Source organism: Carassius gibelio, chromosome B22 (assembly GCF_023724105.1).
Source record: "Carassius gibelio isolate Cgi1373 ecotype wild population from Czech Republic chromosome B22, carGib1.2-hapl.c, whole genome shotgun sequence".
NCBI lineage: Eukaryota > Metazoa > Chordata > Actinopteri > Cypriniformes > Cyprinidae > Carassius > Carassius gibelio.
Window position 1 is genome coordinate 1,526,419 of NC_068417.1, and position 18,533 is coordinate 1,544,951.

At 34.8% G+C, this 18,533-nt stretch overlaps 3 protein-coding genes and 1 pseudogene across 4 annotated transcripts in view; 1 reads left to right on the forward strand and 3 right to left on the reverse strand.

Moving 5' to 3' along the window:
* LOC127987560 (uncharacterized) overlaps positions 1-18,533 on the reverse strand; it is a 1,055,570-nt gene that overhangs the window by 586,817 nt on the left and 450,220 nt on the right. The gene's annotated exons all lie outside the window — the stretch shown is intronic.
* On the reverse strand, positions 3,416-4,992 carry LOC127987943 (zinc finger protein 239-like; annotated as a pseudogene).
* On the forward strand, positions 5,333-6,867 carry LOC127987592 (putative nuclease HARBI1). Its single transcript, XM_052589965.1, has 4 exons — positions 5,333-5,937; positions 6,053-6,165; positions 6,231-6,342; positions 6,416-6,867. Exons 1-4 carry the CDS (start codon positions 5,505-5,507, stop codon positions 6,790-6,792), a joined length of 1,035 nt encoding a protein of 344 aa, XP_052445925.1. The 5' UTR covers positions 5,333-5,504; the 3' UTR covers positions 6,793-6,867.
* On the reverse strand, positions 6,770-9,213 carry LOC127987599 (uncharacterized). 2 transcript variants are annotated; one of them, XM_052589973.1, is made up of 8 exons: positions 9,125-9,213; positions 8,045-8,115; positions 7,795-7,974; positions 7,562-7,620; positions 7,401-7,475; positions 7,265-7,327; positions 7,030-7,182; positions 6,770-6,835 (listed from the first exon to the last, which is right to left on the reverse strand). In XM_052589973.1, the coding sequence occupies exons 2-8, from the start codon at positions 8,070-8,072 to the stop codon at positions 6,821-6,823; spliced, it is 573 nt and encodes a 190-aa protein (XP_052445933.1). In that variant the 5' UTR covers positions 8,073-8,115; positions 9,125-9,213; the 3' UTR covers positions 6,770-6,820. The 2 variants fall into 2 exon arrangements, with proteins under 2 accessions (XP_052445933.1, XP_052445932.1); XM_052589972.1 differs by lacking the exon at positions 9,125-9,213 and adding an exon at positions 8,291-8,679.

Genomic DNA, 18,533 nt, shown 5'->3' on the forward strand with positions numbered 1-18,533 from the left:
GAGACATTTGATTAGTGTGTATTTTGTAATATAGATTATTGTATCTTATTTTGTAAAATTGTAACAAGATTATTATAATTTGGTGCAGCTGTTGTCTACTTTCACTTCACATTTTCAGATTTTTTAGTGAGTTTAATTATAGTGTAACTTTTTTTTAACTGTAATTTCAGATCCAAGGGAGGAGAAAATACATCATGTCAAAACTGGAGAAAAAACTCTTTCACAGACTGAAAGTATTTCTTTATTGAAAAGAAGAGACAATAAAAGTTTCACCTGCACTCAGTGTGGAAAGAGTTTGACATGCAAACAGAGTCTCAAGATTCACATGAACATCCACACTGGAGAGAAACCATTCACATGTGATCAGTGCGGAAAGAGATTCGCACAATCTTCAAGCCTTAAGATACACATGAACATCCACACTGGAGAGAAGCAGTTCACATGTGATCAGTGTGGGAAGAGATTCGCACAATCTTCAAGCCTTAAGATGCACATGAACATCCACACTGAAAAGAAACTGCACGGATGTGATCAATGTGGAAAAACATTTTCATGGGCTTCAGGCTTGAGTAGACATCTGAATGTTCATTTAAAGGAGAAGCCACATTCATGTTCTTTCTGTGGAAAGAGTTTTTCACAACTGCAGTATTTAAGATACCATCAGAAGAGACACAGTGGTGTGAGAGAATATATGTGCTTTGAGTGTGAGAAGACTTTTACTATGGCTGAAGATCTGAAACGTCACCAGAGGATCCACACCGGAGAGAAACCTTACAAGTGTTCACACTGTTACAAGACATTCATTCAGTTAGGACAGCTAAATTCACATGAGAGGATTCAGTCTGGTGAGAAACCGTACCACTGTCTTATGTCTTCCCTACAGAGACATACAATAAACCACAATAACTAGTTCATCTTCTTTCAAGTGCGACATTGCATCTCTTCTGTATTAACCTGTCATAAGCAGCCACAACAAGTGACATAATAACAAGATCACAATAAGTTGTATAGTATCAGGACCACTGCTTTCAAGTGCTAGATCACTACCATATTAATCTCTCCCTTAAACCGCACCTGGATGCCAACGCACTAAACTCTCACAGATGAAAGTGCTCTACCAAACTTAGAATTGTAACAGTTTATCACTTCAGTGTGTTACAAACATAATTTGGGTGTCTTTGGAAAGAAGACCCTTTGGGCTTTACTTTTTATCAACCAGATTTGATAATTCTCAAAAATATTAAAAGTTATTTTTTTTTACCACACTGATTTTTGTTGTTGTTTGTTATAAAAATAAACTAAATCAGTCCTGGAGCAATCCAGAAAAGTAATGGATCTAAAGTCACATGTCTCATGAATTTCTAGTTCAAATCTGAAGAAGATTGCATGAAAATTGAGACTCCTGCAGCCATTTTTCTGAGACTATGTCTAGTTCCCCCCCAACCACCGAAATATATATAAAAAAAAATATTTACCAACTGTATTGAAGGGTTCTTCAAACAATTTTAGTCATTTAACATACCACTGCATATTTTTTTCAATTATAAAGCAGTAGACAGAAACTTAGACATCATGTGATTTATTTGAGCACTAGAAAAATACAATAAGAATAATTTGAGTAAGAAAAATAAAAAAGATTTAAGTTTGTTTGCCAATTACAGAACATCCTGAGATTGCTCGAAATGCAGCATTTACAATGAATTACAATGAAAATACTTGCTGATGTGCTGATGGCCACTTATACAGATAGTAATAACACAAATGCGCCATAAAGTCAATAAACCACTCTCTATTCATATAGATTAATATATTTATGTAGCAAGTATACAAATATCAGTGTTCTAGTAGTATACTTGTAAGTGTACTGTTTCAGTACCCCTTGGGACTAAATTGGCCCACTTACTAGTATATAAAAAATGTACTTTTAAATATACTTTAAGTTTAACAGTAGCAAACTTTGAGTACACAACTAGTTTACCTCTATGTTTACATTTACATTTATTCATTTAGCAGACGCTTTTATCCAAAGAGACTTACAGATGAAGACAGTGGAAGCAATCAAAAACAACAAAAAGAGCAATGATATATAAGTGCTATAACAAGTCTCAGTTAGCTTAACACAATACATGTATCATGGGATTTTAAATAATATAATAAATAAAAAGAAAACAGATAGAATAGAAAAAGAATAGAGCAAGCTAGTGTTAGAGGTCTTTATATATATATATATATATATATATATATATATATATATATATATATATATATACACATAGATACATACACACACACACACACAATTGCAGAATAAATGAAAAGAAAATAGAATACAAAAAGATTAGAAAGGTAGTTAGATGTTTTTTAAGAATAGAATTAGAATAGTGAGTGTTAAAGTTAGAGAGTCAAATAAAGATGGAAGAGATGTGTTTTAAGCCGATTCTTGAAGATGGCTAAGGACTCAGCTGCTCGGATTGAGTTGGGGAGGTCATTCCACCAGAAGGGAACATTTAATTTAAAAGTCTGTAAAAGTGACTTTGTGCTTCTTTGGGATGAACAATCAAGCGACGTTCACTTGCAGAACGCAAGCTTCTAGAGACACATAAGTCTGAAGTAATGAATTTAGGTAAATGGGTGCAGAGCCAGTGGTAGTTTTGTAGGCAAACATCAATGCCTTGAATTTTATGCGAGCAGCTATTGGAAGCCAGTGCAAATTGATAAACAGAGGTGTGACGTGTATTCTTTTTTTTTGGTTCATTAAAAATTAATCTTGCTGCCGCGTTCTGGATTAATTGTAAAGGTTTGATAGAACTGTTTGGTATACTGATAATTAACTACTAATTAAATACTTTGTACACTTTGAAGTATAGTCTCAGTAAACTACTAGTTTAGTAATTTTATATATATAGGAAGCAGGAAGCAGGAAGAGGAAGCACTAATATAATAAATAAGGCAATACATTATTCTAATATGATTATTTCTTTTATTGGCATATATAATAATTATCTGTATAAATGCTATGTAGGTAATGTTTAACTTAATATATATTTATATATTAAATATATAATATTTATTTATTTATTTTTTATTACATTTTATATTATCTCACACATGGATCGGCATTTTCTATAATGTCTAAATTTAAATCAAAATACATATCTGATATGACTTAATATAAATTAGCATAAAACAAACAATATAATTCACATTCTCAAGGATTAAATATTAAATGGAAATAAATAAAAATTGCACAGCCATCAGTTAGGTGGCGATATGCACTAAGCAAGTAAACAACTTATGAACAAAAGAAGAAGAAACAGCTTGGTGCGCTTTTTCTTAGCATCTGTTTCTATAGTGACTCGTCGATTCATCGCTCTGTTGAGAATGTCTTGAGTCTTAACCAGGAACATACTCTGAGTTGAATGAACTTACTCCCGGACGCGTTTTTGGAACCACATACCTTGAGTCAGCAAGGTTTGGGGTTAATCAACCGAGAGTTCAGGGTTTAGTTCACGGTAAGTTAACCCTGCTTTCTGGAATACACCCCTGAACATCCAAAGAAAAAACAGGGTATCTGCTTGTAAACAAAAAACATTTTATTCTAGCTTCATGCACAATTTAGTTGTTCTGAAACCAAACACTCGAGAGTTTCCCATCTCAGGGTAAGACAACTCTGAGTTTGTTGAACCTTCTTACTGGAATACACCCCTGAGGGTAAATTACTTATTGTGATTGTTTATTGTATGTCTCCGTAAAGAAAACAACTGAGTGAAACTCTTCCCACATGCAGAGCAGTGATACGGTTTCTCTCCAGTGTGAATCCTCTCGTGTGTTTTCAGGGTTTCTGACCGAATGAATCTCTTGTCACAGTGTGAACACTTGTAAGGTTTCTCTCCAGTGTGAATCCTCTTGTGTGATTTCAGGTCTCCTGACCGACTGAATCTCTTGTCACAGTGTAAACACTTGTAAGGTTTCTCTCCAGTGTGAATCCTCTCATGTATTTTCAGGGATCCTAACTGACTGAATCTCTTGTCACAGTGTGAACACTTGTAAGGTTTCTCTCCAGTGTGAATCCTCTCGTGTGTTTTCAGGGTTTCTGACCGAATGAATCTCTTGTCACAGTGTGAACACTTGTAAGGTTTCTCTCCAGTGTGAATCCTCTTGTGTGATTTCAGGTCTCCTGACCGACTGAATCTCTTGTCACAGTGTAAACACTTGTAAGGTTTCTCTCCAGTGTGGATCTTCTGGTGACGTTTCAAATCTTCAGCTGTAATGAAAGTCTTCTCACACTCAAAGCACATATATTCTCTCACACCAGTGTGTATCTTCTGACTAACTTTTAAAGTATGCAGATGTGAAAAACTATTTCCACATAAAGAACATGAATGTGGTTTCTCCTTCGTATGAACTTTCAGGTGACCCTTCAGGTGTGAAGCTCTTAAAAATGATTTTCCGCACTGATCACAGATGTGCAGTTCCTCTCTGGTGTGGATGTTCACGTGTCTCTTAAAGTGTCCTTTGTGTGTGAAACTCTTCTTACACTGATCACATGTGAACGGATTCTCTCAAGTGTGGATCCTCATGTGAACACTGAGGCTGTGTTTGTATGTCAAACTCTTTCCACAGTAAGAGCAGGTTAAAGAAAAAAAACACAAATACAATGTCTTTTTAGTGACTATTTGATGCTTGATCAACTACACAAATATTATAAATACAATATTATCACTAATATACTATACTAAAAACGTATTAGATAATTAATAACTATTTTAAACTAATTAACTGACCAATATTTTTTACTTAACAACACTCAGGATATAAGTTGAACATTTGCGTTTCAGTGGCTATTTTGTATTCTGAGATAGAAAGTATGGCCTATATTATTATTTTGAGGTATTTCAACTATAAACACTAAATCTGTTAAACTGCTGATAACTTTACTTGTTTTTCAGTCTCACCTGTGTGTTTGATTCTGCAGGGTTCTGGATCTCTCATGTTCTCTCTGCTCTTCAATAAACTCAATTAAAAGTTAAAAGTAAATTATATAAACAATCTAAGAATTTTAAAAGTGATAGAATAAACACACAAATACATTTTACACATGTTAAGATACACATAAATCAACAATGAATTTCATTTAACTTTTAATGTTATTTAGTTTTTTGTGTTTTATATAAAACATGGTTTATCAGACTAATGAATAAATGCTGTTGTGATAGTTTCATCTTGTAATGTCACAATAACTGATAACCGTGTTGTTTTCTGATCTTGACAGCAATAAAATGATCTTAATGTGTCAATGAACAGGGGGGTATTCCAAAAAGCAGGTTATGTGACATACCTGGGTATGTTTAAGGGTAAGTTCGTGGATAACCTCAACGTTCGGTTCCAAAAACAGAGGTAACTTTCTGGGTATGTATGTAACCATAGCAACTGACTCTCTGAAGATAACCTGCTCGAGAGCAGGTTATGTTTCAGTGTAACTTCGTTTCAGAAGGTTGGTGAGCATGGCGTGCCCTTTTGACGAGGATCCTGTGGACGTTGAAGCACAAATTATACAAGGTTTTTTTCATCGGGAGAGGGTTATAAGACCGCGTATTGATGTGTTTGCTTACCCTAATGAATATTTAAAAGAGCGTTATCGTTTTTCAAAAGATTCATTAGTTTATTTAACACGTCTTTTAAAACCGCATATCGCAAATGTGACAAACCGCGGCTCTGCGCTTAGCACAGAAAACATTCTGTGCATAGCACTTAGGTTTTTTGCGTCTGGCCATTTTTTGTACAGTGTGGGCGATTCAGAGCATGTGGGAAAGGCAACTGTGTGTAGAGCCGTTCGTACAGTGTGTCTGGCACTTAAACAGTTGTTACCCACGTTTGTACAGTTCCCTGGCCATAAACCTCTGCTTGTTATTAAAGACGAATTCCACAGAGTGGCAGGTTTGTCCTTTGTAGTAAAATATATGACGCATATTTAATATTTAGTCATATTATTAATATCTATACATGTATTCATTATGCACACACTTCATACTTCCAAAACTTTCTGTTTCAGGGTTTCCAAATGTAATTGGGTGCATTGATGGCACTCACATTCCTATTAAAGCTCCATCAATAAATGAGGGAGACTATGTTAATAGGAAATCTATTCATAGTATCAATGTGCAGGTAACAACTTAATTTTTTCCCCTTCTTAAAATCATCAAAGTCATTACTTTTTCCACTAACTATAGGTAATATGTGAGGCAACCCAAATCATCACCAATGTCGAGGCAAAATGGCCAGGATCTGTGCATGATGCCAGAATTTTCCGCGAGTCATCATTATGCCAGACATTTCAGCAGGGTATGATTTGCTTTATACAATTTTTGTTTTTTCGTTTTTACTATATTTGTGTTGTACACTTCAATCATTACAGGACAGTACAATGGTTACTTGCTGGGGGACAGAGGATACCCTTGTCTGCCCTATTTAATGACACCCTACCCTGAACCTGAGCCTGGACCACAGACACGGTTTAACCTGGCTCACAGCCGAACACGGGCCAAGGTGGAGATGACTATAGGGATCCTCAAATCTCGGTTTCAGTGTCTGCGTGGGCTCCGGGTTAGTCCAGAGAGGGCATGCGACATTATTGTGGCTTGTGTTGTGCTTCACAATATTGCCACTATAAGAGGAGAGAGCCACCCTCCTTGTATTGAGGAAGATGGCCCAGAGGAACACCGACAGATTTTAGAGGCCAACAGAGACGGAAGACTTTTGAGAGACAGGATTTGTCAAAATTACTTTTATTAGTTTTTTTTGCACTGGTCTGCCAGGCAGTTTATTTCTTCATTTCCTGAAAAACAATAAAAGTAAAATTCATTAAAATGTTTTTTTTTATATTGCTTTACACATACATACATACATACATACATACAGATAGATAGATAGATAGCTAGATAGATAGATAGATAGATAGATAGATAGATAGATAGAGACAGACAGACCACTTTTAACATGCAACAGATTAATATTCAGACAAGTTCTCACCTTAAGGCGATTCTCAAGTAATTCTATTTCAAGTGCTGCTTTTTTAATGAGGAGCCTTTTCTCTTCCATTTGAAGCTGTATAAGGTCCATCTCCATGTCACTTTTTCTTATTTGTTTTTGAAGATGGACCTTATACAGCTCCTTTGCTGGCAACTAAGGTGGAAAAATGTAATAAATGAGATTGTTTGGTCAGACAATAAAATTAAAATATGGACACATGGACACAAATTCTTACCCTGCTTAGATTGTGTGCTGAGGCTGAAGGACCCTCATCTGTGGGCAAATCCCTAGGTATGTACTATGAAAGGACAATGACAGTTTGTTACTCTAATGCAAAAAGGGGCCATACATCATAATGGTATGCATCATACCTCAGTGGATCTACCAGCATTGTCCACTTCTGTCACAGCAGATGTGCTCTCTTCATCGTCATCATCATCTTCATCCTACAAGACAAATATTCAAGTATACATTATTTGGCAAAAAAAAAATAAAAAAAACCCCTAAAAGTACCTGACAACAAATCACTTACAACTGTGACAGACTGTGTTCTTTCTGGAGAGTCCAATAATACAATCCGTCCATCAGTATCTATAAGAACACACAACCCGTTAAATTCTCAATATTATCAAAGAAAATAATACATCATATGCAGTTAAATAAAATAAGCCTACATAAATTAATCTTGTTCAAAAAGCCTTTAAGTGACAGAGATAGTAATTTATCAGGATAAAAAATGAAAACAAATCATAGAGGTAAACTTACATTTCACCCTTTTTTCACCATCACTTGTGGTGCATAGTATGTGTGATGAACTGCCCCCTGGAATGCCAGCAACCACTGGTCGCCCTTTATTAAGGGACAGAGCCAGCTCCTCAGATGGGGTGAGGGGAGGTGGTGGTGGCCCCCCGCCAGTTAGACGGGCTTCAGTCTTTTTTCTGTTAGCTGCATGACAGAATGAATATACTAAATCCTGTTATAATAATAGTTCAGTAATTGTGTAATCAAATATTACCTTTTTGCAGAATGTTTTTGTGTTTCATTTTGACTTGGCTTAAAGTTCTTGTGGCTCCAGAAGGATTACACCTTATTAAATAAGAAATATACATTATTATTTCAAGCTAAAGAAATAAAATGGCAGGAAAAGTAAATGCTTTCATAGTGATTTAACATATTCAAAAGTATGTATAAGTCATACTTCATTATTTTGCATTTCAATAAAACGGGAGCCAATACCAAATTTGTAATTTAATACACTCACGCATTTACTCTGTCCGTTATTTTTTGCCAAGCCAACTCTCTTGCTTTAGCCGATGCAGCTGTATTGCTTCTTTTTAATATTATTGGCTTAAACTCCTCATAAGCATGCATTAAAACTTCCAACTCCGCCTCTGTGAAATACGCGGCTCTCTTTTTTTCGCTTTGAGTTTCCATGGTGACTCGTGAAATCGGCGATCCATTGAAAATGTCTTTATACATGCACCGTGCACGCGCATTAACTCTGGGTAACCAGTCAGAGGTTGATTAAGCTAACTCTTCTCAGGTGTTTTGGAACCGACATACTCATGGTATGCCTGTTTGGGGTAAATCAACCCAGAGGTTATAGTTTATCAAATGGTAAGTTAACCAAGCTTTCTGGAATACCCCCCAGATCTGAAGTCATTAGTATAATGAATGAGGTGAAAACAGGATCTATTAACATGAAATAAAGAGGATTTTGATCAGCTGATAATATTGATGAATCTCAGACAATAAACACTCATTAAACAAGACATTCAGGATCAGCAGGAGATCAGCTCACTTTATTCTGACTGTTTGCTGATAGAAACTGATTATTCGCACAAGAATATTTGTTGAAAGACTAAAAACTGCTCTACTAAAACATAATACGATTATAGTATATCCAGAAACTGACCAAATTATAAAACCTTTAATAATAAAGAGCATTCAGTACCAGTCGTTATCACTCCAAACATCAAAACAATCATAAACGAACATATAAAAACACAAATACACTCAGATCTGATTATTTTCCCTCACATGCTCATCGCCTGCTGTGAGAAATGTTTTAGTCAGCAGACAAATCAGAAATTACCTCTTTGAATGTTGCTTAAATTAACGGTTAAGTATCTTTTACAATAATTTAAAGTACCGCGAACTGTTCGCCTCAGGAGACTCGACGCTGGCTGTTGTTGGGAGCGCGCGGGTGATGACGTCATCGCCGCGACGCGAGGCGAAATCTTTATTCATTAATTTTACTTCAGTTGGCATCCGTAGTGTTGCATTACCGCCATCTGCTTTGGGCTATCACTTTTACTTACTCTATCTTAATTAAATTCGTCCATCCAGTCCAGTCCTCCTTATATTAAACACACATATCTCCATCCTTGGTCATAATTTCCATATGTTACTATATTTCTTTTACATGATACTCTACTGTAGCTGATCACTTGAATTCTTCTATATATTTCTTACATGATATAAAGATGTCTTACTTGTCTCCTCCTCCTGAAATTCATCACATAAGTCCTGTTGGGTGTTTTCCTCTAACATGAAGAGTTTTGTTTAGCTCACCATGTCCAATCCTCTGTTTGTTTATAATGACTTGTTCCTTCCTTTTATTTCCCTTCTTATTTTCCATATATTTTGTATCATGTACAGATGACTCCCTTTGATTTCATTACGCCACTGCCGTTTTTGCATCTTTTTCCACACTTCTTTCGGAGAACCCGGATAAATATACACTTCTTTATCACACATTATATGCAGGATGAAATGAAAATGACATCCAAAACTTTCTGAAGACAGTTGGTTTCCTTCAGAAATACAGTGATATAAAAACACTGGTGTCTGGTTTTGATTTTGAAACTGTAGTGCTTATGTTTATTCAGAGAAGTCAAAGCCTTTTGGAGGTCAGTTTTGATGATGTGATGGGCAACCACAAATAAATCAAACATGTACAGGAAACACTGTTTTTACATATTCTTCTGTTACATATTATTCTGTCAAAAAAGCACAAAGTCACTTTTACTGACTTTTAAATTAAATGTTCCTCCTGGTGGAATGAACTCCCCAACTCAATCCAAGCAGCTGAGTCCTTAGCCATCTTCAAGAATCGGCTTAAAACACATCTCTTCCATCTTTATTTGACCCTCTAACTTTAACACTCACTATTCTAATTCTATTCTTTAACAAATCTAACTACCTTTCTAATCTTTTTGTATTCTATTTTCTTTTCATTTATTATGCAATTGTGTGTGTGTGTGTGTATTGTAACACCTCATTTCTTCAAAGCTGTTACTCTGAGGGGTCAACAGATTTTTAACATGTGCTGATTAAAATACTCTTCACAACACAAATGATCTTTGTATCTTAATTTATTCTTTCCACCAGTGTATATGTACATACAGGTACAAAAACCAACAAATAAACCAAAGTCAATTTAAACACCCTTAGTCTTTTAACTCAGTCAGTGGTTTGAAATAAACTTATTCCATGTAGAGTTGAAGTAAGATAATTGATGAGTGATAGTCCACAAAGTTATTTGAGTGCGATGCAATGTTTTCCTATATCCCATAGTGTCGTTGGTATTCAGCGTTTTGCTGTCCTGTGTGCCGCATTGGATGAACCCAGTGGTGAATTAAGATGCATCCAGTCAATTACACCCGAAAAAAGCAGTCATTAGTAGGACAGACAAGTGTAGACAGACTAAATAAAGTACTTTCTAAAAAGAAAGCAGATGGCTGACATCAGTAACTTCATTGTACAGATGTTGTCAGATAACTAAACCAAACCATACTCACAGCTAAGCAGAAACTCAGAGCTCTCAACCAAGGACTTTCATAGAGCAAGCCGGTAGCATGAGTTCAACCTAACAATCCGATAGTGAGCTAGCATCATAAGATAAAAAAAACAACAACTATTGACAGACCAAGATTATAATAAAAGTGACTGTCCGATTCTAGGATAAACACTTATTCAGTAGCAGTAAATTAGGTGTACTAAACAATCATAAAACAAATAAATATTATCTTACCGTCATAGTGAGGTAAAATAATGAGGAAGGATCACTCTGTCAGCCAATCACACAGCGACGTCGCTCCCGCAGTCTGTAAATTCCTTCAGAAAACAGCGTGTGGCGCACTTGAGCGTATTTTCAGACGCTCATCTAATTTGAAGGAGCTTTTTATGAGAGCGGCAGCGCAATACTTTGATTAAAAAATAGATAGGGCTATATCAAATATTCTTTCTATTTTAGTTTTAATGAAAAACCAGTGGACCCCCCCAAAGACATTTTTTTGGGCCTTATAGGGTGTCCCTTGATGCTTAAGGGGGGTCCCGGACCCCCCCCCCCCCAGCCCCCCCAGCCCCCCCTCAATTCGAACACTGGACTTATATCTATCTGCACAGAATCACCTGAACGCAGAAGTGAACGTGTCTGTGTGTCTCTGAATGAACTCCTTTTGTGGAAGCGTTCTTCACATAACAACGAGCAGAAACACGACAACTAAACTCTAAACATTCACAGCGTTTTATTATAATAGTGTCCTCATTATAATGTTATGCACTGTAAAACCGAACAGTGAAATTAATCAAATGAAATTAGTTAATTGCACTCAAATAATAATGAAAGTTCACTGGACTTAATTTAAATAAGTTCTATAAACTCAAAATTGTTGTAGTAAGGTGAACTTAAAATTATTGCTTTTTCAAGTTCCCAGCATGCTTTGCGTCAGAAAACAAGGAAAATAAATGTAGAAATTAAGTGTTATTTTGTGTGTTTTTACACAAGATTAACATAGAGGGACTTAAGTTATTACTTAAATGTTGTGTTATGTCAGAACTTACAAAGGTTTCTATTATGTTGTTTTTGTAGTGTTACCGTTGTGGTCAAGAGTAGAGCCTGTGGTTAGGTTTAGGATGGACAACCACAGACTATATCTGAGGGTATTTCCCACATGAAAAATAGGGAAAATTTAGAGTGAAGTACTCTCTAATTATAAGTTGAGAAATATCAATATTTATAAGATAACTGAGATAATTTAAGGCAACTGGAAATGTAATTTTTATTGTAATGTAATTTTTAAACTTAAGAGTTCTGTGAACTTATTAGGGTTTACAGTGTATGGTAACAGACACTTACAAATATTTTATTGAACTAAAAAATATTAAGTTAATTTGACTTAATATTTCGTAATCTGTTTCAACAATTTTTTTGAGTTAAGTGAACTTGTCGGGTTTTACAGTGTGTGTATGACAGTCCCAGTCATAGTTGTTTGTCTGCTCGCTATCTGAAAAAAAAAAAATCACACTAATATGCTGATTTGCTGCTCAAGCATCAAAGTTCATTAAGTTAATTTGCTGACCATTTGATGGTTTCATTTAGATTCATTAAAAACTAAATGATTCAATTCAATTAAAACTAAATGGCCATTGCTTGGATTTAACTTATATCCAAATGAAATCCTGAATGACACACTACACACTGTGCATACTGTACTCTAGATACTCAACTGTCTGGTGTATGAATATTATAAGATTATTTTATCAACATCTGAGTCTGAGCTCTCCGTTGTGAGGAAAGCTGACAGCTGACTCATGAAGTGTTTGTCTGTTTAAGTCGAGCATTATCCAGAGAAGATCTGGACTTCACTGATGATTAGCTGTTGTTTTTACACCCTCAACAGAGAAAACATCTGGACTCAGACAACTAGACTCCAAGATCAACAAGCAGAAAACAGAGATGATAACACTAAACACCTCAAACCCCTCAGCAATTAAAGTACAGGAGCAGACCTCTGTAGAAATGAGGAGTTTGTAGACCTGGGCTTCATCATTAGACATGATGGAGGACCGACAATGACATCAAGAGACGCATTAGCAAGAGCAGAAACAGCTTTATAACACTGAACAATATGTGGAGGTCCAACACTAGAATGACTCTGTATCAGAGCTGTGTCCTTTCCACCTTACTTTACAGATCTGAATGTTAGAGAACGACAGAAGCACTTTACCTAACTATCAACTTTCCACATGATGAACCTCCAGAATCCTGCAGTTCTTCTGCTCCAAAACATCTCTGACCAACAACTACTCATGCGGCGCAATTAAGAAAGTAGAGCACCTTTAGAAATATATTAACTGAAAAACATAAAAAAAACCTGCTGTACATATAATGGAAACATTTCTGTTATTATGCATGAGCTATTTATGCTTTATGTTTCATGTCTACAAATTAGCCTGTATTTAAAACAGTTTAATAATACTTAAAACAGACAAGTAAACTTTTCATTTGTTTTTAACTGTATGTGGCATTTTATTTACATGAAAATATAAAAGTGTTAAAAAGAGTAAATGTGTTTGAGTATTTAGAGGAGAGTGAAAGACACAAATGCTGTTAACTTGTGAAAATGTTTAGTTGATTTGATGAAGGAGAGACTCCATCCACAGAACAAAGACTATATACTGGATATCTGTACATTAACAACAGATACACGACTAAATATAAAGTAAAATAGAATAATAATGTGTAGAAAACATGAGAAGTTTCACACATTGTAGATTTGCTTTCTATCTTTTGACACATTTAAGTGCTGCACTTGACAATCACATTTAAACATCTGAATCATTCTGAATGAGTTTAATAGAAATATTATTAAACTGAAGAGCCAGACAGACTCATCTGAGCTTCTTCCTCCTCTGTTCCAGCTTTACATTAAACACAATGATCATCTGCTTGAATACTAAAGCAACATTAATCATTCAATATCATGTTTCTAACACACATGCTGCATTATTTGATTGTAAAGTCTGAGTCTCTTCACCTGTATGGATCACATTTACACATTTATCACACATTTATTTCTCCTCATAGACACAGTAGTGAAGCTCTTCTGTGGATCTTCAGCTGATGTTTACTGCTCCTCTCAAGATCACTTCACATTATGAGATTCTGCATTTATCAGATTCTGGTGATGTATCTACACTGTAAGGTGAAATGAGAAGATAAAATAAGAGTTCAGTGGAATAAAGTGCAAAATAGTTACTATACTTAAGGAACATTTTTTTAAGTAAAATTGTATTAGAGTCCCATAATTAGACTAATATGACTATACCTGATTTTGAATATGTATTTAATATACAGTATTTGTGTTTTAAATTTAATACATTTAGAAACATGAATTCCTTTCTGTTTGTGTCTCTATTGAGTCAATATAAAGAGAAACACACACTAACGAGTGTACAGCAAATATAATAAATGACAAGGAACAAACACAAATGTGATTTAGTCTTAAAACACAAATCTTTCAGTTAAATGTGTCACTAGTTAAAGCTGTTTGTCCTCTAGTTTAAACATGTTTGTATTGGTCTCAGTAAATAAGTGAAATGATTGCACAGCTCGCTGGAATACTGGATTCTGATTGGTCAGTCGTGACATTCGGAGGTGTGTTATTCATTAGGTGTGTGTCATTAGCAGCAGAATAACACACAGTCATACGGTATTTGAGTCGGGCGTTTCTTTGACTTCTCTCGTATCACAGCACCGCGCTCTCACTCGTTTCATTCAAACACAACTGCTATTAGCTTGTGCCTCAGTTACTGACTGGATTTACCCTCAAACCAAACCGCAGGAGATTCCTGTTAATAGTAGACTTGAGGAGACATTGTTCAAAGTGTGTCTTGTTGTTCAAGTTGTTGCTAACTGACCAGAAGTGTTTAGCTGAATCTAAATTGTGTCTAATTCTTCACTTGTGTGTCAAGAAAGCATATAATAAGTGTGATAATGCAGATGCAGCCGGATGTTATCACAGAATAAGTCTCTTCAGGAGGACACAAGTCCTGATCACCCTGTCGGGTTTATTCTGTGATAACAAGCGGCTGGAGGGACATTATCTCTTACAGAAAGTAAGTGTAAAGTAATGTGACGTGTTGCTTGTCAAAGTAAAAACACACAAGAGACAGAGACATTGATCATGTGATGCTGGACGACTGTGAGCTGAAGCTGAATCTGCTCTGATTTTACCAGCGTTTTCCTACAATCTGAACAAATCTATTTCAAACTCTAATGATTCACTATTACTGATCTCATTAATAAAGCAGCTGTTGCTGTAGAAAGCTGTGACAGTCTGCTTTTCTTCTCTTTCCTCCTTTGTGTTCAACATTTTTATCAACTTTACATTTCATTCTGACACAAACCCTTTGAAATAAAGCTTGATGATCATTTGATCAACTCTTTTCACTAATATTTGAAAGTATATATTTGTTCAGATATCAGAGGTAAATGAATCTCTTTAATATCACAAAGTGAAGTTTACTCACCTCAGTTCACAGTTTGAGTCTCGTAGCACATCAATGAGCTTCTGCTTTGAGTCTTCAATCTTATTACCTCTCAGATCGAGCTCTTTTAGAAACTGCAGAGCTTTTGTGTTTGTCAAAGACTGAGTTAAAGAAGAAACATCTGTAATGTCACAGTGTCGAAGACTAGAAAGAGACAAACAGAGGAAGAGAGATCATCTTACAAACAAATCATTAAGATGAAGAATCTTTCACAAATATAATGTGAACACATTCGTCATGAGATATTGAGTATAAAGTGTTTTGTTCAACTCTTATGTGCTGTTCGTTTGGGGAGGACACTCGTGCTGTTTGGGCTCTCCAGAGAACACAGCCAACAAAAGGACTTTTTGTTACAAAAAAAAAAAAAACACTTTAATATGACTCAGTTTATTAATGTTTTAACTCCACATTCGTGTAGTTTAAGGATATATGATATTTTCTTGTTATCACCTCTTCAGACATTTTTTGACAAATGATGTAACAACAAAATCAACATTTTCATTTCAATTGATTGTTTTTTGCGAGTGTAATCGTTCTGCTTTGTGAACCTGTGGAAGGGTTGTCATTTAGATAAAGGGAACATTTGTTTTTATTTCAGCAAACATCATTTGGGGTCTCAAAAGACCTTGAACAGCACATAAGAGTTAAACAAAGTGATTTTCATCATTTTGATTCTTGTCTGTGAATGTTACTGACCTCAATCTCTCCAGTTTACAGCGTGAATCCTTCAGTACGTCACATAAGTGATTCAGTCCTGTGTTTTTTATTTGATTCCTGCTCAGGTCCAGTTCTCTCAGGTGTGATGGGTTTGATTTCAGAGCTGAAGTCAGGATGAGACACTGTTTCTCTGTAATACTGCAATCACACAGACTGAAGACAGAAAGAGAAAACACAATGAATCAGAAACACTATATGTTCAGAAGTGAGTAATTCATCATGTGTTAACAACATACAGTGCAATAAATAAAACCTAAAAACAATATAAGTAAATAAATAATCATTCAGCCATAAACTTAATCTAAAACAAAATAGGATTTGAGGATATAAGTTACATTTCAAGTCTGAAGAATCTTTAGTCAGACCAAAAAAAAAATAATAATAAGATACAGGATCAACTATAGAACCACTTTACTATAACATTAAAACATTTAAAAAAAAGAGTTTAAATGTAACCAGTCAAGAAAATTCAGTCAACAAGTACATTTTATGATCATATTTTGTTCTTCTTTTAACTGTAGGTCAGGAATTAATTTTAGATGAAAAGCTGATAATTGTTTGTTATTGCTGTGATCTCATGTGACTGACAGGTTTTCCCTCCTTCACATCATCAGACGAGAGAAGAGATGTGTTTATGAGGGAAAGTGATAGTTATTTCCATTAAAAATCACGGTAACACTTTAGAATACTGTTTCTTACTTACTACATAACTAATTAGGAATTATTGAAGAACTAACAGGTGATTATTCATTAACACTTAACTCACTACTGTTAACTACTAAGAAAGATGTGTTAACTAATCAGTATGTAATATAATTTTATGATTGTGTTAAGTAACAGTTAGTTAATCAGTAACTAATATATTCTGTGATACCTCCTGAATAACTACTATTAATTATCTACTAGTTAAGGTTCAAGAAAAATAACTATGAAATAACTACTTCTGAACAGTTTTACGCAAAAAAAAAAAAACTATAATAATCAGGCTGTGTCCCACAAATCAAGTACTTGAGTAAAAGTACAGATACCCCAATAAAATATTACTCCAGTAAAATTATAAGTAGGCTTGTTAATTTTCAAAATTACTTGAGTAAAAGGACAAGTACAAAGAACTACTACAGTAGCAACTTTGTTACTGCCCAATTATTAGCCTATAATGGAAATGAAATATGGATTTAGTTTGCTTCTTAATGTTTAACTTTTGATTATGAAATGTTTGTTAAATTGGTTAAAATGTGGGCAGTATACATGTTAAAATGGAATAAAATATGCTGTATTAAGAAATGTTCTCAACTGAAATAAACAGATGAGAGTATTTTGCAAAGTTTATGATTACTTTTATAGGTTGTTCTTAGTCAAAATGATGTAGTTTATTATTTACTAGGTTCACTTTAGAATTCTGTAAGTTCTGCAAAATTATCTGATAATTCTTTATTAATTACTAATGGGTTCCCTATGTTTTCACTTTAGAATACTGTTTCAGATTCTAAGTAATTCTTCAGGAATTATTTGATAATTAATTATTAATTACTAATGGGTTCCCTATGTTTTCACTTTAGAATACTGTTTCGGATTCTAATGAATTATTCAGGAATTATTTGATAATTCTTTATTAATTACTAATCGGTTCCCTATGTTTTCACTTTAGAATACTGTTTCAGATTCTAATTAATTCTTGAGGAATTATCTAATAATTCAGCCTGATCTCACAATCAAAACGTACATATTTAGACGTAAATTAAAACTGTCCAATACGTATGTGCCTTTACGTATTTACAGTGTAGTTTACGTATTATCCGGACGTAATTACAGGTTTCGATACGTAACTAAATTTACATAAAAACAACCTAAAATACATACAGATAGAACGTGTTCTCTGACCAGTCAGTTATCCATAGAAAAATGCGTAACCCCACCCGAACCTAAACCTACCCAATTTATACAGAATGTTAAAAGAATAAAACATAATAAAACACAATTTTAGTAAAAATATAACATTAAAACGTTATTTTGAGCCACTAACGTTAATTCTACACCTACTCCTAAACCTACCAATAACCATTTCTTAAAATTACATAACGTTACTGTTATAAATAAACAAATAACAGACAAACAAACGTAACCTTAATCATTTATTTTTTGCGAAAAGATCAAAAGTGGTACCAAAAGTAGTTCAAATGATAATGAGTTCCAGTCGCAGTCCTCTCTGGAGGTAATAGTTTTTATAAGGTACAGAGCAGAATTTAATTTATTAATCCGTGAAATTATGAATCTGTCTTCTCTCCGTGAAGGCGCACTGGTGCAGTACTGATTTCAAATGTCTATCAACTGAAACACGGCATGTCGCAATCTGTGACGAATTAGGTGAGAACCAATGAGAGTTCGAGATCAGTGCCGTAAACCGTGTCGTAACGTTTCTCGAGGGTGGCGCACTGGCGCTATTTTCACAT